The following is a 23,152-nucleotide window of genomic DNA, read 5'->3' on the forward strand; positions in this document are numbered from 1 at the left end:
ACTGACCGATAACACTGACCCCTAACTCCACTCAGTGTGTGAGCCTTCAACACTGACCAGTAACAGTGACCCCTAACTCCACTCAGTGTGTGAGCCTTCAACACTGACCCCTAACTCCACTCTGTACTTCAACACTCCCTCCAGAGATGGGCTCCTGTTGTCTCTGCCTGGTTTTCATGTGACTCCACATGCACATACATTACATTCTATCTATTTTGCAGACGTACAATAAGTGAAGGTAAATCACGTCACACAGCTGCCTCAGCACAGTGCAGTACTGCCAGGCGGAGACACCCACCCCACACAACCAGCTGGTAGGCTGCAGTGCCATCCTTGTGCTGTACACTGTACCCTCCAGAGTCCCCCCTCCTCAGGTCAGTCAGGGAGAAGAGTCCAGTGCTGCTGTTCCACTGCAGCCGGGTGCCGTAGCTGCCATTGGTGAGCTGGATGGTCTGATTGACCACCTTCGCAATTACGCTGCCATCTTTGACAATGTAGTCGATCTCCTTCACTGCAGCCGGGAACATGACCGTCTGTCCCACAATGCCGTTCAGCATGTTCGACTGGACAGAGGAGACGCGCACACCTGGAGAGTGAGGACAGAGGGAGAGAGTGGGAGGGAGAGAAACAGAAGAAAAGATGCAGGGAAAGAGAGAAAGTGTGGGAGACAGTAGAGAGGAAGAGAAAGTGAGGAAAAGAGAGAGGAAGTGGGAAGGAAAGAGATACACAGGAAAGAGGGATGAGAGATGGAAGGAGGGAAACAGGAATGGGAGATGGGAGGTAATTTTAGTTTACCTTTGCTGTTGGTCTGTTTAACAGATCAGCTACAGAAAAGATGCAATGCAGTTTGTGTTGTTAGGAGATGGTTCTGTTGTTATGGAAATGTTGTGCCTATTCATGAATTTTTGAAAACAAATGAACCAGACATCAGACCTGGCTAAGATATACATAAAATGCACCTGTTACACGTTACTAACCAAAACACATATAAAAAGACCTCCCTCCCTAACAAGCATATAACAGTATAACTCCTCCTCTGTAATTGGTAGCTCACCGTATGTCTTTGTGCCAGACATTATAAAGCTCACAGTATGTAACAGGACAACAGAGTCCTTCCTGCAGTAAAACAGGTATATAACAGTATAACAGAGTCCTACCTGCATTCTAACAGGTTCATTACAGTATAACAGAGCCATACCTGCACTCTAACAGGTATATAACAGTATAACAGGGTCCTACCTGCAGTAAAACAGGTATATAACAGTATAGCAGGGTCCTACCTGCAGTAAAACAGGTATATAACAGTATAACAGAGTCCTACCTGCAGTAAAACAGGTATATAACAGTATAACAGAGTCCTACCTGCACTCTAACAGGTATATAACAGTATAACAGAGTCCTACCTGCACTCTAACAGGTATATAACAGTATAACAGGGTCCTACCTGCACTCCAACAGGTATATAACAGTATAACAGAGTCCTACCTGCACTCTAACAGGTATATAACAGTATAACAGTCCTACTTGCACTCTAACAGGTATATAACAGTATAACAGTCCTACTTGCACTCTAACAGGTATATAACAGTATAACAGTCCTACTTGCACTCTAACAGGTATATAACAGTATAACAGTCCTACCTGCACTCTAACAGGTATATAACAGTATAACAGTCCTACTTGCACTCTAACAGGTATATAACAGTATAACAGAGTCCTACCTGCACTCTAACAGGTATATAACAGTATAACAGAGTCCTACCTGCACTCTAACAGGTATATAACAGTATAACAGGGTCCTACCTGCAGTAAAACAGGTATATAACAGTATAACAGAGTCCTACCTGCAGTAAAACAGGTATATAACAGTATAACAGAGTCCTACCTGCACTCTAACAGGTATATAACAGTATAACAGAGTCCGACCTGCACTCTAACAGGTATATAACAGTATAACAGGGTCCTACCTGCACTCCAACAGGTATATAACAGTATAACAGAGTCCTACCTGCACTCTAACAGGTATATAACAGTATAACAGTCCTACTTGCACTCTAACAGGTATATAACAGTATAACAGTCCTACTTGCACTCTAACAGGTATATAACAGTATAACAGTCCTACCTGCACTCTAACAGGTATATAACAGTATAACAGTCCTACCTGCACTCTAACAGGTATATAACAGTATAACAGTCCTACTTGCACTCTAACAGGTATATAACAGTATAACAGAGTCCTACCTGCACTCTAACAGGTATATAACAGTATAACAGAGTCCTACCTGCACTCTAACAGGTATATATCAGTATAACAGTCCTACTTGCACTCTAACAGGTATATAACAGTATAACAGTCTTACCTGCACTCTAACAGGTATATAACAGTATAACAGTCCTACTTGCACTCTAACAGGTATATAACAGTATAACAGAGTCCTACCTGCACTCTAACAGGTATATAACAGTATAACAGAGTCCTACCTCCAATCAAACAGGTATATAACAGTATAACAGGGTCCTACCTGCACTCTAACAGGTATATAACAGTATAACAGAGTCCTACCTGCACTCTAACAGGTATATAACAGTATAACAGTCCTACTTGCACTCTAACAGGTATATAACAGTATAACAGTCTTACCTGCACTCTAACAGGTATATAACAGTATAACAGTCCTACTTGCACTCTTACAGGTATATAACAGTATAACAGAGTCCTGCCTGCACTCCAACAGGTATATAACAGTATAACAGAGTCCTACCTGCACTCTAACAGGTATATAACAGTATAACAGTCCTACTTGCACTCTAACAGGTATATAACAGTATAACAGAGTCCTACCTGCACTCTAACAGGTATATAACAGTATAACAGGACAGAGTGTTGCAATGTGGGTAAGGAACTGGGCTTGTAACCGAAAGGTCGCAAGTTCAATTCCCGGGTAGGGACACTGCCGTTGTACCCTTGAGCAAGGTACTTTACTTGCATTGCTTCAGTATATATCCAGCTGTATAAATGGATACAATGCAAAATGCTATGTAAAAAGTTGTGTAAGTCGCTCTGGATAAGAGCGTCTGCTAAATGCCTCTAATGTAATGTAATAACAGGGTCCTACCTGCACTCTAACAGGTATATAACAGTATAACAGGGTCCTACCTCCAATCAAACAGGTATATAACAGAATAACAGCGTCCTACCTGCAATCAAACAGGTATATAACAGAATAACGGCTGCTCTCATGTTGCTCTGAAATAAGGGTTTCACTGGCCGAAACTGCAGCTTGGACTTCCTGAATCTAAACTGCTTTCTTAGACCCCACCCTACCACATCACACCACAAACTCACTTATGCATGCACACACACACACACACACAAACATTTTCCCACACAAAATAGTAAAAAATGGCCACAAAATACTGCATGTGTGTATGTGTGTGTATGAGATCATAAGGGAAAGCTCTATGATTTGCATTTAGCTGACATTATGAATGTACCCAATAAAAATGTGCCCAAATTGTGAGAGTGAAGGCTTGCAGGTTTGATTCTGTCTTGTGCTGCTGCATGTACCACTGGTCAAGGTGGAGCTCACTGCAGTCAAACGCCCCTGCAGGGTAAATGCCCCCTTGTGTACAACGAACATTTCCAAACGTACGTGCGTGAGTTAAGAAACACCTGTTAATACTGACAAAGCGCCGTTAGCCTGTTGCGGTTAAAGACCCCAGTGCTGCAAGCCTACACCACAGGCGGCGGGACGCTACAAAGGGACAACCCTGTAGAGAACACAGCTCCCCATCTTCTACAGTTCTACTAGTGTGAAACTGGTTTCAGCGTCCAGTCTTATCAGGGAAACACGTGGTTCTCAGCGGCCAGCCGAAATAAGATCGCACTATAGACCGTGTCTTTAACGCCGGAAGTAGCTCTTCTTCAGAGAAGCACAAAATTGACACCTCAGCTGGTTTCCACATTGGTAAGAAGATAAACCGGAAACAACGCGGAGAAGCACAATCGTTTATAAGCAAATAAATGCACAGTTTAACGACCATTGTTATCGACATAATTCAGATTGTTTAATTCATGTTTTTGGGAAACCAAATACATTTTCGTATTTAATTTGCGGCCACTAAAGTGAACAATATTGTTTGTACATTTTAACCTACCAAACACGATACATCACAAATACTTGATGTCACTGTGTCTGGGGAAAGTGTATTTAAGGACGCTTTGATGTAAACATGGTGCGGTTGTCGCGGCTGTACTTGGTCAGGCAGGGTAGGGGCACTACCGCAAAAAATCGAGCAGCCGCAGCGAGTCAGAACTTTCGCAGAATTTTAGCTGAAGTCGGTAAAACACTTACTTAACTGTCAGACGTTCTTTCCGTCATTGTAGTGTGCTGGTAATGAGAGCCTGACCAGTAGACTAACATGCCATATGCTGTGAAAATAGAAATAATAGAAAAACTGATTTTTAACAAAAGCTTGGCCCGGCAGAAAATTCAAACTTATACAAAACAAGCAATGCTTTCCTCGTGTTTTTTGTCAACGGATCACAAACTGTAGGCTATTCAATTCTGTACGCCTGCATTTTACATTTGGTTCAGTTTTTTATTTTTATTTTTTTGCAGGCAATGGTGTGTTCATGGTCAACCCATAAATTAATGCTTGAATGCCATTGGGTGTGGTAGGTGGGCGGGTCGTGTGTGTGCAAAGTATGAAAGTTTTTTAAAATTAAGTATTAGGTTATGTATTACTATTTTGGTCTGTTTTCTTTTCTTATTCCATAAGAGGAATATGCCAGTGATACTGCTCTTATGAAAACTAGCCTATATGTTTCAACTACGTCTGAGTACCCGTAATTGAAGTGTAATCCAATGAAGGCCAAGATAAACAACAAGTTCAAACGTCAGCACAAAGAAAGCATTCTTGAGATCGCCAAAGTAGTTACATTTCTGAGCAGTGTGCTCCTCTGGTGGTGGAATTTCGTATTGCAACTTGGAGTACGCGGCTCATTGTGACGTCAGCACAGCGTAAGCGAATCCTCTGGCAAAACAAAACCACGGCGGCACATCTGCAGCGCTGCAATGCAGGGTAACGCTGTCCAGCATTACACCCTGAGGAGTGACAGTTACTCACAGATGCCAGTGATGTCCTTTATACTCATTTGGTAGACACTCTTATCAGCAGCATCTTACATAATTGGGTACAAAAAGTCATGCCATAGCTCGTCTTTGCATGAGATAAAACGCGTCTGACTGGCTGAAGTATAGTAATACAAGTCTGGGATTAATGCCTTAGAACTCTGCGTCGACTGGAACTAATGCTTTGCCCACAAAATACATGATTTAATGTGACCTGTATTTTAAACACACCCGAGACAGGGTCCTGAAGCTAATCACTAACCACTCCAACCCTTGTGCCAGAAGCCACATTTGTTATACGGAAGCCATATCTGTTTCTGGGCATTGTGTTTCCACCATTTACCCCAGTCTCAGTTAGATAATTAGGTGTTAACACAAATGCCAGTTCAGTCATGGATTAGACTGAAATAAAATACTTCACATAGTGGGAAGAGCTGCCTTCAGCTTTCGTTTGTGCACTTATAAAAAATGTATAGAAAATGTCTGACTACATAAATTGTCAGTTTTATTCTGTAATTAACAGCAGTAGCTGGTATGAAATTGAGAAACAGATTCAGCTCTCCAGGAATCGTGTTCCCATGCTTGCCCTAAACAGCCATATGAGTGAAGGAGGCATCCACAGTTTGTTCATAGATATAGCACTTACTTTTGCCTATCTTTGAACCACACTTGGTTGCACAAGACCATCCTGTGTAGAGCTCTGCACCACTAGTGTAAATGAGCACAAAGGCAGATAAATTGGGTTGTGAGGAGCAAAGACACCCTAAAGTTATACTACAGTACTCTGCATGGTGCGGAAACCATCCTCATAGACAGGCTTGCAATTTATTTGCAGGTTCACAAGTTCTAGAATGTCATAATTTGCCAATTTCAAAAAACTGAAGCAAGGTAGGAATCAGGACGATTTGAGTTGAGTAGTTTGTATTCATCCTTTGCATGGTTTAAACCAGTGGTTCTCAACCTCGGTCCTGGGAGCCCACTGTGTATGCTGGTTTTCGTTCCAACCACAATTGCAATCCCGGAATTGTAACAAGCTATTATTTTTCCTTAATTAGGTGCTTCTCATGTAAGAGGGATTATTTGCCCACTTAAGCCACCTTGTGTCTGAAATGGCTATGCATGCCATAAAGACGATTGTAGACGATTACATAAAGAGGCTAAAAAAACTGTTTAACTAATCAAAATAAAGACTGAGGCAAATCAACAGGTTCCTAATTGGGGAAAGTGTGGACACCTGGCCACTAAATCTAATAATTTGATAGATGAAGAATTCAAAAACAAAGACAATGATAACCAGTCAAACCTGTATTGTGCAAATTAGTTTAAGGGAACTTAAAGCACTTAAGGACGTGTTCAGCAATCTAATTAGGAGCCTCAGCGCCATCGTTTAGGGGTAAAAGGTGATGACAATTCTAGGGGCCCACAACCCTTGGGGGGGCCCACAAAACCCCCCAGTAGCCTATTATGTAGGCCCCCCTTTCTATGACTAAATTATTATGCATAGACCTAACTAATACTTATACTAATGCATCAGAGTTAAAACAAAGCCACAAAATCATACAATATTGATGAAAGAAGTTTCTATTTTCAAGCAATAACTCCCTTCTTTAAAAAAATGGTTTTGTCGATGGTTTGTTCCTCTTTTGAGAATTTGCGTGTAACCTTATTGCTCCCGAACTGCAGCAGCAGCCAGCAGGTTATTAATAGAGAAGCGCAATGCCAAAACAGAAACATAAATCGGAACGGTAAAAAAGAGTGGAGAAGGAAAGAAAGGCCAGGAGCAGATCAGGAGCCCAGGATATAACAGATTTTTTTTCTAAGAAAGGTGAGAGTATTAAGCTAGCTGTGTTAAGCTAAGCTAGCTAGTATTAAGCCCTGTGGCTGCCTGGGGCTTAGTCAACCGTTTTTATTCAAGAATCTCACTGTTGCATCGTTTTCAAGTGGTAATTACAAGCTTTCTGTCAGTACAGTGGTGTAAGATTTTTAGTTCAACTACAAATCTTCAATACAGAGGTTGTGCCAAAACGCAATACTTGGGCCCACTGATGAAAGAAAGCCTTAGTTCACAGCTCACAAGACTTCAGTATCACTGTAAAGACTGACAGTGCCATATTGATACAATCAGCCAGGAGTGGGAGAAGGGTGAATGAAACTGACTCGGGAGTGATTAACAAAGCAGAGTTGCTAAGGCATTGTGTGACTCTTGACAGAAACTAATCATCTCACTCACCAATCATCACTGGTACCACTAATCAAATCACAACTAACAGCTTAAAAGAAGGCCAAGACAGACAGTCGGGGTGCATTTTGACTTCGATGCTCCCAGAGTACATGCTACGTGTATTTTCTGTTGCTGCCATATTTTGCCAATAAAGACAGTTTCTACGAAGACCAAGATTTTCTCGTCCGGAACCTTATTTTTTCTTACATTGGCGAGCCAGCCCAACGCGAGCTGAAAAAAAAAGAGGGGAGATTCCTGACATCAGCTTCCCATACGGTGAGTATCATCTTTCGTGATACAGCTTCCACTTTTAATTCAGTTTCACGTCTTCAAAGAACCTACAAGGAAAGGAGGTTTCCTGACTGAAATTGTTGGTAGTAGTCTTTGTTTGTAAGGTGCAGTAGAAGTTGCAGGGTTTAAGTCCATTCATTTCTCTAAAACAACAATTCTAAAGCAACTGAATTGCCGACGTACTGGGTATAGGGAACTGTTTGGAATTAACAAGTTACTAACGCAACTTGCCTGTTTCGTGCTTACAAATCGACAAACTATTCTAAAGTAACAGAATAGGGCCCGACGGACTGTGGCTAGGATTTGTTCGCGACAAGCTGTATACATTCCTAAAGTAATTGGAATAAGAGTTGTTGGTTCGACGTACTGAACCTGTTTTTGTGCTTGCAAATCGACGAACTATTCTAAAGTAACTGAATAGGGCCCGACGGACTGTGGCTAGGATTTGTACGCGACAAGCTATACGTTCCTAAAGTAATTGGAATAGCGTTGTTGGTTCGAGGTACTGAACCATACAGTAGGTGTATAAAATATTCCTAAAGCAACTGGAATATAAAGTTTAATTTTGGTTCAACGCACGGAACCAGGTTGCGGTGATTAACGTATCGTAACGTATTTGGAATTGTTTTTTGGGTTCGAATCAGCAAGCCCGATTGCTGTTTTGGGAAATAGAGGTTTTTGCGCACAGAGGTGGTGCGAGGGTGCTTTCCTAACTCTTTATTAAGTGGGAACAACTGAGAGAATCTATGATAATGGAATCGTTTATTCTTCAGTACATTGCTAAGCACGGCAAATCAGATATGTTGGAGGGAATAGAGAACCAGGAAAAGCCGTATGAATGGGCTGCCTTCCAATTTGATAGGAACACGACCAATAAACTTAGGAAAAAAAGTAAGGTTGCAATGGTTTTGAAAGGCGTCCTTGCTTCTTACAAATTAGGCAATAAAACATTGGATGCTCTCAAAGCAGAGAATGAAAATTTGCGACAGCAAACTGGTGAGCTTCTGACCTCGTTACAAAGCCATCAACTTAACGCGAATTTGAATGCCGAAATCCAGCTAGATCTGCGCAAGGAGGTAGCTCAATTACACATAAAGAACGAGGAGCTCCACTGTGAACTCTATGCTACGCAGACAGAATTAAAAAGCGTACGAGGTACGTGCGATTACTTGTATGAGAAGAATAGTAACGCTCCGGGGAACCGGGTTCGGGAGGAAAGTGACGGCGCGGTTTGGAGTGACGCACAAAATACAGGTTTACCTCTGGTGGGGATGGCAGTTCGTTACGTACCCTAAAATCCCCGTAGCGCCAGTTCACGAGACCACTACTATTATACCGGGGGAAGGGGGAAACAGAGTAACCACTACAACCACTGTAAAGCCGCTGTCTCCGAGCGAGATTGAGGCTCTCGTAAAAAGTATTGGTGCATTTGTTCCCTCAAAGCGAGATCCGGTAGAGTTTCTTGCGAATTTGGAACGTATGGTCGGCCTACATAGATTGACTGATGTTGACGCATGTGTCATTTTGTCTGCTTGTTTACCCCATGCTCTTGCTAGTGCGCTTCCACTGGACATACAAAATCGGGAGGCCAACCAACAACGCAGAAAACGGGGTTGTTGGACATTTTGGGCACTCGTGCTGTGGATTGGGAAAAGATAAGGGAAGTAGTGATGTGTCCTTCTGAACACCCGGCCGCATATGCGGCGCGCCTATGGGAAGCCTTTTCGTCTTATAGTGGCATCGCTGGTTTAACACAACAGGATCCCGCATTCAAATCCGCATTGATTGCACAAAGCGATTCGAATACTCGGAGGGCTTTGGCGCTACATATAGATTCGCATGCCGCATACGCAGATATCGTAGCAAAAATGACACAGCTATATAACATGAATCTCAGCATTAACCAATCTAGAAAGCAACCAGTGGCTGCACTGGCCGAGACCACATCACGCCCGAATCATACTCGTAAATCGGTGTCGTGGAAAAATGAAGGTTATGTGCCGGAGGATGTGAGACAAGCGAGGGTGAAAGGCCCCCTTGTTTAACCCAAACGGGGTAATTTTATGTTATGCTTGTGGAAAGGAAGGACATATTGCCAGGGAATGCAACTCAACATTAAAAAGAACATCTCCATATTCGGAGATTAGCAAACAGCTCAGTGAAATGCAGTCGGTTTTACAAAAACTGAGCGCCGAAAACGCTGAATTGCGCGCAGCTAATAAGGGGATGGGATCGAAATGTGCTAATGCTTCAGCATAGGGGTTCCAGGCCTCCGTGAACCACATTGCACCTTTGGAACGAGATACCTATGGTAGGCCAATTGTAAATGTTGCTGTTGGAGGCCGATGCAACAGTTGGCTAGTGGATTCTGGTGCTTCCTTGTCAATTATACACTCAGATAGTCACCCTCGCAATCCCACGAATACAATTACTCTGGAAGGTTTTGATGGTACAGTGTCTATTGCTTCTCAGTCGGACAGTTTGGCTTTTCGAATTGGCAGTGATTCTTTTAATGCTAAGGCTTGGTTCAGTACAACTGGTGATGCTCGCAATATTTTGGGATCAGACATAATGAAGAGGCGGGATACATAATCGATTATGGCAATAATTGTATTTGGCGCAATACTCAGAGTGGGGATGATTTAGTCGAAATTTCTGATGTGCATGCGGTGTTTGCTATTAAGAAGGCAGAGGATTATGATTTGGATAGCTTGTTGTCACATGATGATACCCAGCTATCAGACCTGTTAGGACAACACAGAGGGGCTTTCGCTAAAAGCAAGCATGATTGTGGTCGCATTGATCCGGGTGTCATAGAGGTGAATGTGCAGGGCGGGACCCACCCCTCTCAGACAGTACAGCTACCCGAATGAAGCAAACCCCTATGTGCAGAGTGCAATTGACTCCCTACTTGAACAAGGTATCATTAGGCCGTGCTTATCTCCATGCCTAGCTCCTATATGGCCTGTACGTAAACCGGATAACTCATGGCGTTTATGTATTGACTATAGGGAACTCAACAAGTGCACCCCACATGTGCGCCTGTGGTAGCTGCCACACCTGATGTTCTAGCATCCCTTCTCCCAGAAGCTAACTATTATTCTGCCCTAGATGTCTCCAATGGTTTCTGGTCCATCCCACTGCATCCTGATTGCCAATACAAATTTGCATTCAAATTTAAAAATACCCAATACACTTGGAATGTGCTTCCACAAGGTTTTGCTAACTCACCGACATTATTCCACCAGTGTTTGGCAAATGTGCTAGGTGCTTTTTCTAGACCAGAATGTCTCATTCAGTATGTTGATGACCTATTGTTGCAGACTGCAACAAGGGAGGAGCATGTCAGTTTACTTGCAGAACTGCTTCACCTCCTTGAAGAAGCAGGAATCAAATTGAATCCCAAGAAAGCGCAACTTCTCAAATCGGAAGTAACTTATTTGGGCATTAAAATTACCAAAGGGGGCGCACTCCTGATCCACACAAGGTAGAGATTATTCAGCGACTTCCAGTTCCAGTTTCAGTCACAGCTTTAAGATCATTTTTGGGGATAGTCGGATTTTGTAGGGACTTTATTGAAGGCTTTGCTGATATTGCCAGACCGCTTAACTCCTTACTTTCGGGAAAAAGAAAAAGTCTGATGCTTTGGATTGGGGTCCAGAACATCAAACGGCATTTGAAAAATTGAAAGATGCGCTAATTAAAGCTCCTGCATTGCGTAATCCAGACAGATCACAGCCATTTATTTTGCAGACCGCAGCCACTGAGGAAGCTCTATCAGCAGTTCTGTTGCAGGAAGTTCAGGAGAATCTGCGGCCCATTGCATATGCCTCCCGTGTGCTCCTCCGGTTGAGAAAGCATTTGACTCATGTAACAGGCACCTTTTGGCAGTTCATTGGGAATGTCCCATTTCGAGTACATTTACGGCTTTAATGAAGTGACACTCCATACTCCCCATACACCCCTTCAGCTTCTTTTGAATGGCAAAGTGAAAGGAGTATCTAATTCAAGATTAGCACGATGGACTTTGGATCTGGGTTCCAAAAATTTGAAAACTGTGTACAAATCTTCATGCATGTTACCCCGTACACTTCTCTATGAAGGTGACCCTCACACTTGTGACACTAAACCTGTCCAGCCTCTGGACAGTGTCTTTGAAGTGTGCGCTATAGAAGGAGCCATTGATGTATATGTGGACGGGTCCCGATATTGGCAGGATGGTCAGTATCATACTGGCTTTGCGATTCATTCGGACAATGGGGATTTCCTTTACAGATGTCCATCTCATTTCTCAGCTCAGAAAGCAGAAATTTCAGCAGTCCTACAGACCTTTTCAGTTTTTCCAGATTCAGACTTAAACATCTTTTCAGACTCTGCATTTGTTGTTAACTCTCTCACTGAGTATTTACCCATTTGGCAGAAAAGGGGCTTCACCAGCGCTGATGGCCAACCTTTAAAACAGGTCGGACCCATACAGGCTTTGTGGACAGCAGCCAAGTCCTGTACACATAAGGTTGCTCTATTAAAGGTGAAAGCCCATCAGAAGAAAGGAGTAAGCCAACATGGAGATGGTAATTTAGCTGTGGACGAGCTAGCAAAGAAAGCAGCTGTAGCAGGGAGACCATTCCATGTTCTGGAACCGGAACCAGAACTAGTTGCTGTGGTAAACGTCAGGGAACCGACAGACCTTAAGGTTGCGCAGCAACGGGATCCAGTTTTGCGGGAAGCAATCAAGCAGAAACAGAATGGGGAGGCAATTTTGGAGGGCCCATTGACTCTGTTTGATGCACAACTCCTGGTCCATGATTGCATGCTGTTGTACACTGGAAATGACATTCCAGTATGGATCCCACCCACAGAATTGCGGAATGATATTTTGTATCATATCCACAATCAGGGGGCACTTAGGTATAGAAAAAACAAAAGACCGATTAAAAAACATGTTTTGGTGGCCAGACGTTGACAAAAATGTGAAAGATTATTGCACAAATTGTTTAACCTGTGCCCAGATTAATCCATCACCAGTGAAAAGGAAAGGGCGACTGAGGCCCACGTGTCTAGCCGAAGGACCGTGGACAAATTTGCAGATCGATTATGTAGGTCCACTCCCTGCAGCTAGAGGAGGCTACAGGTACATTCTCATCATAATAGATACATTCACTAAATGGATAGAGGCGTTCCCAATTAAGTCCGATACCGCATCCGCCACAGCCCGGGTATTATGGGAACAAGTCTACTGTAGATGGGGTCTGCCACTTAGCCTGGAAAGTGACAGAGGCACGCATTTCACAGGAAAATTCATACAGACTTGGCAAAACTACTTGGGATAAAGCACCAACTACACATAGCTCACCATCCACAGTCTTCAGGCGGGTTGAACGAACAAACAGAACACTCAAAACCGCATTGAGAAAAATGGTATTGGAAAATGGCACCAATTGGGCTCAAAATCTCCCTAGTATTTTGATGTCTGTGCGAGGGGTTGTTCACAAAAGCACAGGATACAGCCCCCATGAATTGATGACAGGGAGGGGAATGCGAATGCCAGAACATCTGCTACTAGAGGTGCCGAGACCCATGATAGAGGGATGGGCGACTGAAACCTTTCTGAAAAACCTCTGTTCTTCTTTACCTGCTATGTACCAGCAAGCGGCTCAACAGATTGGCTCGATTCAGAAATACAACAAAATGTATTATGACCAACATGTCAGTGAGCAAAAATTTGAGCCGGGAGATGAGGTAATGGTAAAGAATTACCATCATGCTGGGCCATGGTCAGCTAACTGGAAGGGCCCATACACAGTCATTGACAAATGTGGAGAAACTGTATATAAAGTCCAGTACAAGGCAACAGCACGACGAACCACAAACAAATGGTTTCATGTGGATCAGTTAAAATTCTACAAAAGAACAGAGAATAACTGATCGCACGTCATGTTTGTGTCTGTCTAAATGTTGGGGGGGTGGGCACTGATTTTTGTGTACACTTTTATTTTTTTCAGATCAAGCAGGAAGATAGGAAAAGAACGAAGATGCGAGGGAGTGTCCTAATGTTGATATTGCCGATGACAGTGGCGATGCTCCAGGAATGCCCAGAACAGCAACCCGCTCCCCAGTCAGGCATAGTGACAAGACCATATCCTGGAATCCTGATCAACAACGTCCAGTGGGTCCATGTACCAGTCCTGGTGAACCTGACAGCGTGGTCTCCAGATGTTGATGAGCTGTGCAAAGGAGAGAGTGTGGCTGACATCTACAAGGACCTATTGACAACGGCGTTTCTGAAGTACCATGGTGCGGTGGCAACCAGGTCATCAATGGAAAACAGGCAGAGGGGCCCCAAACTCCACATTCAACGGGAACCCCAGTAGGGCGGAAATTATTGGGGTTCATGGACAGTGCACTTAGCGCAACTGGAGCTGGGTTGGGAGTGTCTAACTGGATGGACAGTCAACTTTTAAGGAAGAATGAGGGAAAATTGAAGGAATTAATTGGTTCACAAGTTCTCCAAACAGATGCGTACTTGCAGGAAGGACTGATGGAGGAGAAGACGACGGTAAACAACATCCATACCATTGCAACTGCACTATCAATTATCACTCAGAAGACCAGGAAAGCTTTTAACCGCATGCAAAAAGAACTATACTGTGCACAATTTTCATCCATTAGGCAACAAGAGATTTCACATATTCTACAAGAAGTGTTAGCAGGGAGAATGCCATCAACGCTTTTTACAGAGGAAGTAATCATGAAATGGTTTGGCCTGAAAAATTGTTTCAAAACAAAGGTGGACAACTTAAAGACCTTCCTGAACAATGTGGGAAGATGCAAATTGCCCATCCCTTACAGCTACCTTCTACAAATGAGCAAAGTTTCTTCGCATCCTCTTCCTGCAGGATTTTACAGCCCTCTCGACTATGGCCCCTTGATGGAAGGAATTCATTTACCTTTCTCTCCCCAAGGGGGGAAACCTTCCAAATCCACTGAAAGGATCCCACCAATGCAGATCCTGAAATGGTGGAACGAAACTGTTTTTAACAACATACATGATAAATCATGGGCCTGTTCTGCGGGGAATAGTCTTAATCAGTTTGGGTGTCACATGAGACAGATGTATGCAATGACCTTGACAGTTTCCATACCCATTTTTCAGCCAGAACAAGTGTTTAAGAAAATCGTTCAGGTAGATAACATAGGAGTGTTGCAGGACAATGTTCTTAAAGAAAGGAAAGACCTACCCAGGCTTATCGCGCAACTGAAATCAGGGGAATGGAGAGCTTTGAATACTGGTTGTTGCGATAAAACTACGTTTGGTTTCTTTTGTGAATGCGATGCTCTAGGAAAACAGCCACTTTGTGGATTAGCCCAGACAGACCAGACAATCTGCGAGATACATCTGACTCATATCCCAAATAATCTAACAAGAGTAATTATGATCGGACAAAAGGCATGCATTACCACTACACACAGACACTTCTCCATCAATGTCAATGACAGTTTGCAATCCTGTCCAATCAATTCCACATCATTTTGTATTACACCCCGCACATCTTGGTCCATAGGAAACTACCTCTTCCCATATGTTAATACATCACAGCAAACAATTTATGCCAAACCAGAGGAAGAACTAGGATTTGTTGAAGACATCCCTGAATTTGATTTTGCACTCCCTCAGCTGGACAATTTACTTATGTCCTTGATGCAGAGAAAGGATAGCCATATCATTAAAGTGCAACAGGAGTTACAGGCAAAGGATGAGGCATTAATCTATCAAATGCACGATGGTGATTTAGACATTGCATACTCAGGATTTGGTTGGGAAATTTCATTCAAAATAGCTGTCAGTATCTGTTTCCTGCTCATCCTATGTCAGAGCATAATAATGTATTGTATGTGTGCTATCCTGAAACGACAGGTTACCATTCACTCAAGTGGTAGTCTTAGACAAGCACCTTGGTTGGTTTAGGCAATCTCTTGTCAGATATTTATGTACAAAGACACCATCATCATTTCAATTACCAAAAAAAAAAAAAAAAAAAGTATTATTATTTTTATTATTTTTGTTATTTATATTGATATCATAAAAAAAAAAAAAAAATTAAAAAAAAAAAAAAAACACCTTATTGATTTAAAAAAAAAAAATTATTATTATTTTTATTATTTTTGTTATTGATATTGATATCATAAAAAAAAAATTTAAAAAAAAGGCAGGTATCTACAACACTGCATAGAAAGCAATGTTTATTCATTATCATTGTTTCACTGTTATGACCACCCTGTACTGTCTGGCCAAATGTCCATTTTTTTTTTTCCTTCACCCATTTTGTTTTTTTTGTTTTAAATGCATCTTTTCCCCCACCACTCATTACACTGATTGTCACACAGCAAGCATTATCATACACCATTCGCATCACACCAGGTTTTTCTTAAAGCACACATATCTCCTCCCAACAAATATCATTTCAAAACACCCACTTCTTCACACATGTATTGGTTTCTTATGCTTGTTGAATACTTTCATGGTCGGGTTTGGTTACCTCTCTCTCTCTCCTGGTTGTAAGTCAGTAATGGATTAGAAGTCACAGTGTGGTTGGTCTGTGACTGGGACAAGGCAGCAAAAGCTTTCATGGGACCTAGGCGTGTGAGGCACAGTAATAGTCCAATGGCGAGGGGTGTATCCCGAGATGAGGGCATCACCCAGAGGCCATCAGCAGTTGAGAGCGACCCGCTGGGAGGGTATCCGGAGAGGCATGTGAGTAAAGGATGCTCTATGCCATACCAAGAAACCATACTGCTGGACTAACCGCAAGAGTATCCAAATGAGTGATGGTCCATGTTCGCAAATAAACCATCAAAGGGGGGATATGTAAGATTTTTAGTTCAACTACAAATCTTCAATACAGAGGTTGTGCCAAAACGCAATACTTGGGCCCACTGATGAAAGAAAGCCTTAGTTCACAGCTCACAAGACTTCAGTATCACTGTAAAGACTGACAGTGCCATATTGATACAATCAGCCAGGAGTGGGAGAAGGGTGAATGAAACTGACTCGGGAGTGATTAACAAAGCAGAGTTGCTAAGGCATTGTGTGACTCTTGACAGAAACTAATCATCTCACTCACCAATCATCACTGGTACCACTAATCAAATCACAACTAACAGCTTAAAAGAAGGCCAAGACAGACAGTCGGGGTGCATTTTGACTTCGATGCTCCCAGAGTACATGCTACGTGTATTTTCTGTTGCTGCCATATTTTGCCAATAAAGACAGTTTCTACGAAGACCAAGATTTTCTCGTCCGGAACCTTATTTTTTCTTACAGTGGTCTAAAATAGCTAGGGATATAAATGAGCCCCTTGTGAAGGTTTAAGATGAAACATTGATATAAGATTTAAAAATAATGCAAAAATATTGTCACACAATGCTGTACAGTACCTAAATGTGTAATAATTAACTCTTGTATGTATTTCTATACTCTGTACTCTGGTATGTTTTCTTGTATGAGGATGGGACGATATGAAAACAATTTTCAACCATCCACCACGTTTTGGCAATGTCCAAACGCTCTCGTCATCACTGTTGCATGCATCACAAACACTAGACTACTAACGAATGCTTACATTACAGTGTGAAATATCCTCATTATAAAATACCACTAACCTATTTAAAGACACTCAATTTCAAAAATAACATATTTAACCAAAATATTTTGAGTAGTAATACTTACATAGCAATGATGAAATTTTATCTGTGTTCAGTAGATAGAGAGAGAGACAGTAAATCAATGGTACAGTTCTATTCGCTTCTGTTTTGCTCCAGAAAACAATGTCAGATAGGTCTATCAGCAAACATATGGCTTAGCTATGTTCAGAAGTCCTCAATAATAATAGTATTTTCCACGAAATTACAAAAAATAATTTACGTTTCGTTAGGTACAATGTCTTTTACTTCTACCCACAAGTGAATGCGTAAGTGAATGCAATGATAGGAAAATTTTCGGTTATGCAGACTTACAAAACGCTATTCCAAAAGCAAAATTAGACATGCTATACATCGCTAGAAAGCTTATACTCTCACCTACTGAATAAATGAATTGTCAATCAAGCCAGATTTGACAATACATTTTACAAGAAAGTATTTATGTTCTCTATTTTTGTTATTTTGCAAGACATTCTAATAGAGATTTTACAAAGCCGCCCACCTTGGTGCTTTGAGTAGTAACAGCTCTACCTTGTGGAGTATCTTGAGCCAGTATAATGTGGATTTGGGTGTGTTGCACCAGGTGCTTTATTTTTACATAATAATACCCAGTGACTCTTTGTTGAGTGGTTAATTGAAAAAAGAAACTAATTGGGTGTATTGCGTCAGGCACTGTCAAGAACATAGAGGAACAGAAAAATAAACTAAAAATGATAATACATAGTCTTAAGAAAAAAAGTTGTGTAAAATTGATCTTTGGCGATGAAAAGTCGGGGGGCGGGGGCCCACACCAATATTCTTTCGGGGGGCCCAGAATTCCTAGCAACGGCCCTGAGGAGCCTATTAATTCCCCTCTTTAATTTGATCTGTTAAAAAGGTTACCTCTTTTTAAGTGATTGTTTGCAATCACATAAAAAGCAACACAATAACACAATGGGATTCTATTCTTCATGCCAGGCATAGCAATTTCTGACATAATGTGGCTTAAGAGGGTAAATAATTCCTCTTAACGTGAAAAACACCTAATTAAGAAAAATGAACAGCTTGTTAAAATTCTGAGATTGCAACTGTGGTTGGAACGAAAACCAGCATACACAGTGGGGCCCCTGGACCGAGGTTGAGAACCACTGGTGTTTCGACCATTTGTTCGAAGCCGTGAAAAACGCAGAAGCATGGCTGAATTAACGCACTTCTCCCTCGGGTCCCGCAGAAGAAGAAAAAATAATTTATTTGCCCTTTTACAAAAGTGGTTGTAAATTAGTCCTTGTAGTCGAACTTAACGAAAAACTGGTTACAAAATGAATTTATAAGGAAGAGCGTGGTCAAAATAGTGTTTTTTACCAAGCTCCCCATTTTCCATCGGCTAACCCGAAATACAACTGCGCCTCACGTCATATAGCCTTTGCCCTCTCACGTCACCTCAAACGTGGCATTAGGCATATGAAACATAAGTATAATTTAAAACCATTAAACATCATAATCAAAGGTCATGCCTCAAAACATAAATCTTAATTCAGTATGTTAAATGAAAATGGCTATAACATTCCAGCCCCTAATTTTTGTATAACAAATAATTACCAAAATTATACATCAATATCCATTAAGTTAATCATTCATACATCATCATACATCAACCAAGAATAAGCGCAAAGCATCCAAGTATTGTACATGCAGTGTATATCATCATCAATTAGTACATAATCAAGCATAACATAGTTTTAGAGGTTTAGAATCCATACCAAAGTCCATTCAAGTGTGTGTGTGTATGTGAGAGTCCATGAAAGGGGTCCACCAAAAAGAGAGTTGAAAAAACTCAAAAAATTCTTCAGTCAGAAAGGTTTCAAAGTAAACATAAACATTTAAGCGCCAATTTGTCCATTACAGAATACATTCTTATGCATCTACTGTACATCATTTCATTTACATACGGCATGCATTCAAGTGTGCTTCAAGATCAACTTTCATTTCAATATTCAATAATGTCAAATATTCAAACTCAAGTTACATACACATCAACTAAGGATTGTCAAACCTATTCTGCTTCAAGCAAAAGGCATAACTTAGTAATAGGCCTTTCCAATTCATTGGTTTGCGTCTTAACACGTACTCTACGGACAAAACCTTTATAATCTTTCATAGTTCCTATAATGCGCCCCATAGACTATGAATTCCTGGGAGCAGAATCATCAATTATAAGGACTAGATCCCCAACTAAGAAGCTTCGGTGTGTTTTATTCCACACACTGTTGCAGTATGGGGAGGTATTCTTTTGCCCATCTTTTCCAAAATAGGTCACTAATATATTGTACTTGTTTCCAGTGCCTTTTTCCATATGTCTCAACAGACTCAAACAGACCAGGTGGTAGAGTGGGCTTCCCTTTTAACAGTAAAAGGTGATTTGGCGTTAACGCCTCAAGATCATTTGGGTCATCACTGGATGGTGTTATTGGTCTATCGTTCAAAATAGCCTCAACTTCACAAAATATGGTATTGAGTGCTTCATCATCAACCACTTGTTGCTTGGTGACAGAGCAGAGGATCCTTTTAGTTTGTTGCACGAGACGCTCCCAGACACCACCATGGTGAGCTCCGTGAGGTGGGTTAAAGGTCCATTTTATCCCATCCTGTGTGAGTGTGTTCTGTATTTTGTTTCGATTTAAGATTTGTAGTGCCTGTTTTAATTCGCGATTTGCACTCACAAAATTTATTCTGTTATCTGATCTTATTTCTTTGACCTGTCCCCTTCGACAGATAAACCTTCTTATGGCGTTGATGCAAGAATCTGTGTCAAGTGTATGGGCCACTTCAAGATGGACAGCACAGCATGTTAGACAAGTGAATATGACGCCATACCTTTTAACAGTATTCCTCCCTCTTCTTACCTCAATAGGTCCAAAGTAATCCATTCCGAGCAGAGTGAATGGAGGGAGGTCCATTGAAAGTCTGTCAGATGGGAGGTCAGACATTTTCTGTTTTCCAGGTCTCTGACGCTGTCGGCGGTATGTCATGCATTCGCTGATGACCCTTATAGCCAGTGAATTGGCATGAGGAATCCAAAACTGCCGTTGGTCAGTGGAAAGCATATGATTCCTCCCACTATGGCCAGCTTTTTCATGCACACAGCGGAGAATGAGCTCTGAGATGCTACTACTCTTTGGCAGGATAGCAGGATGCTTCGCCTCTTCAGGTAACGCAGATTTGCTCAAGCGACCGCCTACTCTTAGGATGCCATCAACCATCACAGGACCCAGTTTGTGCAGATGACTGGATTTCTTTACGGCCTTTTCATTGCTCAAATTTGAGATTTCCTCAGGAAAGTGCTGCTTTTGCACAAAACTGACTACTGTTTTCTCAGCTTTATCAAGATCCTCCAGTGAAAGTTTGTGAGTCAGCTCTTTCATTTGGACTTTGGGTTTGACATCTAATGTGGTGTTATTGTCAGAATGTGTATTATTTGTCTTTTTCTTTTCATCACCTCTGTTTAAGTGTGTCTTTAAACTTTAAAAGTCATGCCACTGTTCATTTCAGGTCTGTCCATTTGGAAAAGTATGAAAGCAGCTTGCTGGTGGGACAAGACTCTTCCATTGGCTGAACAGATGTGACATGAACAGAAGCTTCTTGCTTTATCTCAGGGTCACCATCCGAAATGACATCCATCTCTCCAAGTGTTCCTGGCCATTGAGAGTGTTTGTGAAGGAACTCCGGCCCATTGATCCACGTTTTGCACTGAAGGAAAGCTTTGGCTAAACTGTGTGAAGCCGCATCAGCTGGGTTCTCCTTTGAAGAGATATGCCTCCATTGCTCTACCTTTGATAGAGAGTGAATAACTGAGATTCGATTTGCAACATATGTCTTAAATCTTTTGCTTGTGTTTGCAATCTATTGCAGAACTGTCATGCTGTCTGACCAGAAGATGGAATTTGTTAATGAGAACTGCAACTCTGTTTTCAGCATGTGATCTAGTCGTACAGCTAAGACTGCTGCTGCTAGCTCCATTCTGGGGATGGTAGTACACTTAAGAGGTGCTACTTTGGCTTTTCCAAAGGCAAAAGACACACAGACTTCACCCTTACCATTTGTGAGCCGAAGGTAGGACACGGCGCCATACCCTACCTCACTAGCATCACAAAAGTGGTGCAGCTGTGCAGATGTGAGGTCACCAAAGCCTCTAGGAATAAAGATTCTGTCAACACTGAATGTGTCCAGTAGGTGGAGTGAGCCAAGCCATTTTTCCTAAGTTTGAGCTACATCATGCGGGATTTTTTCATCCCAACTCAGTTTCAACTTACATAAGCTTTGCAAGATCTGCTTTGCTACAAGTGTGATGGGAGCCAAAAAGCCCAAGGGGTCATAAATTGAACATACAATAGACAGAATGCCCCTTCTGATTATCTGGTGAGACTTGATTGCTATGCTGAAAGTAAAGATATCTCTTTCAACGTCCCATTGAGCACCAAGAGCTCTTTCCATTGGCAGCTGCTCCTTGCTCAGATCCAGAGTACTCACTTTACATTACATTACATTACATTACAGGCATTTGGCAGACGCTCTTATCCAGAGCGACGTACAACAAAGTGTATAACCATAACCAGGAACAAGTATGACGAAACCCCTAGAGAGAAATACCGGTCCAAGTGCAGGGAACAACCACATAGTTCAACTTGGACCCTGAAGATTAAACTGATTAACACTAACAACGAGAACGGCAACAACGCAGTCTATGGAAAAAATACAAGTAGTAGTTAAGACAGTTAATGCACCTAAGTCACCTACGAAACAGCTGCCTAGTTACAACCCTAAGCTTACAGTCATTTACAGGGGGGTAGGGAGGGATGGGGAGAGGTGCAGCCTGAAGAGGTGAGTCTTCAGTCGTCGTTTGAAATGGGTCAGTGTCTCAGCTGTTCTGACCTCCACAGGGAGGTCATTCCACCATCGTGGGGCCAGAACAGACAGGAGACGTGTTCTGGAAGTGCAGGTGCGAAGAGGGGGAGGTGCTAGGTGTCCTGAGGTAGCAGAACGGAGGGATTTGGCTGGCATGTAGGGTTTGAATATCTGGTGGAGGTATGCTGGGGCTGATCCCTTGACTGCCTGGTATGCTAGGACCAATGTTTTAAATTTGATGCGAGCTATAACAGGCAGCCAGTGGAGGGTAGTGAGCAGGGGAGTGACGTGGGAGTGTCTGGGGATGTTGAAGACCAGACGAGCCACAGCATTCTGAATGAGTTACAGGGGTCTGGTGGCAGATGCCGGTAGTCCAGCCAGAAGAGAGTTCTAGTTCTAGTTCCAGTTCACTTCTTTTGCTCTATCCTCTTCAGGAATGGCAGAGAGGACAGTACGATCATTACTGATCCATTTGTTTAGATGGAAGCCACCTTTTGAACGTACTTCAGTGAGCTGTTGATACATAAAGGTGGCTTGCTCCGTACTGTTGACTGCTTTTAGGCAGTCATCTACGTAGAAGTTTTGTCGAATGGTGTTTGTGACTTCTTCTAGATACTCATCTTGATTGTCATCTGCTGTTTTCAGCAAAGCAAATGTTGCGCAGCTAGGTGATGATTCTGCACCAAAGATATTACATTACATTACATTATAGGCATTTAGCAGACGCTCTTATCCAGAGCGACGTACAACAAGTGCATTGGTTCATGATGTAGAGGTGCAAAAGAAACACTAGAGTGAAGTAAGGATCGTAGTGCCAGAAGTGACCACATCGATCAGGACTCCAACCCTGTAGAGTAAGCTTGTTCAGCAAGCAAGAATCCTACCAAGTACAAACTAGCACTGGAATCACATCTAATCACAC

At 42.1% G+C, this 23,152-nt stretch overlaps 2 protein-coding genes across 3 annotated transcripts in view; one reads left to right on the forward strand and one right to left on the reverse strand.

Annotated features, from left to right (window-relative positions):
* Positions 1–23,152, reverse strand: part of LOC135255947 (T-lymphocyte surface antigen Ly-9-like) — a 227,919-nt gene that overhangs the window by 147,516 nt on the left and 57,251 nt on the right. For both annotated transcript variants that reach the window (XM_064337785.1, XM_064337786.1), the window contains exon 4: positions 299–586. In XM_064337785.1, the coding sequence (XP_064193855.1) occupies positions 299–586 (288 nt within the window). The remainder of the gene's footprint in view (positions 1–298; positions 587–23,152) is intronic.
* LOC135255946 (titin-like) overlaps positions 1–23,152 on the forward strand; it is a 222,530-nt gene that overhangs the window by 126,168 nt on the left and 73,210 nt on the right. The window lies entirely within an intron of this gene.

Source organism: Anguilla rostrata, chromosome 5 (genome assembly GCF_018555375.3).
Source record: "Anguilla rostrata isolate EN2019 chromosome 5, ASM1855537v3, whole genome shotgun sequence".
NCBI lineage: Eukaryota > Metazoa > Chordata > Actinopteri > Anguilliformes > Anguillidae > Anguilla > Anguilla rostrata.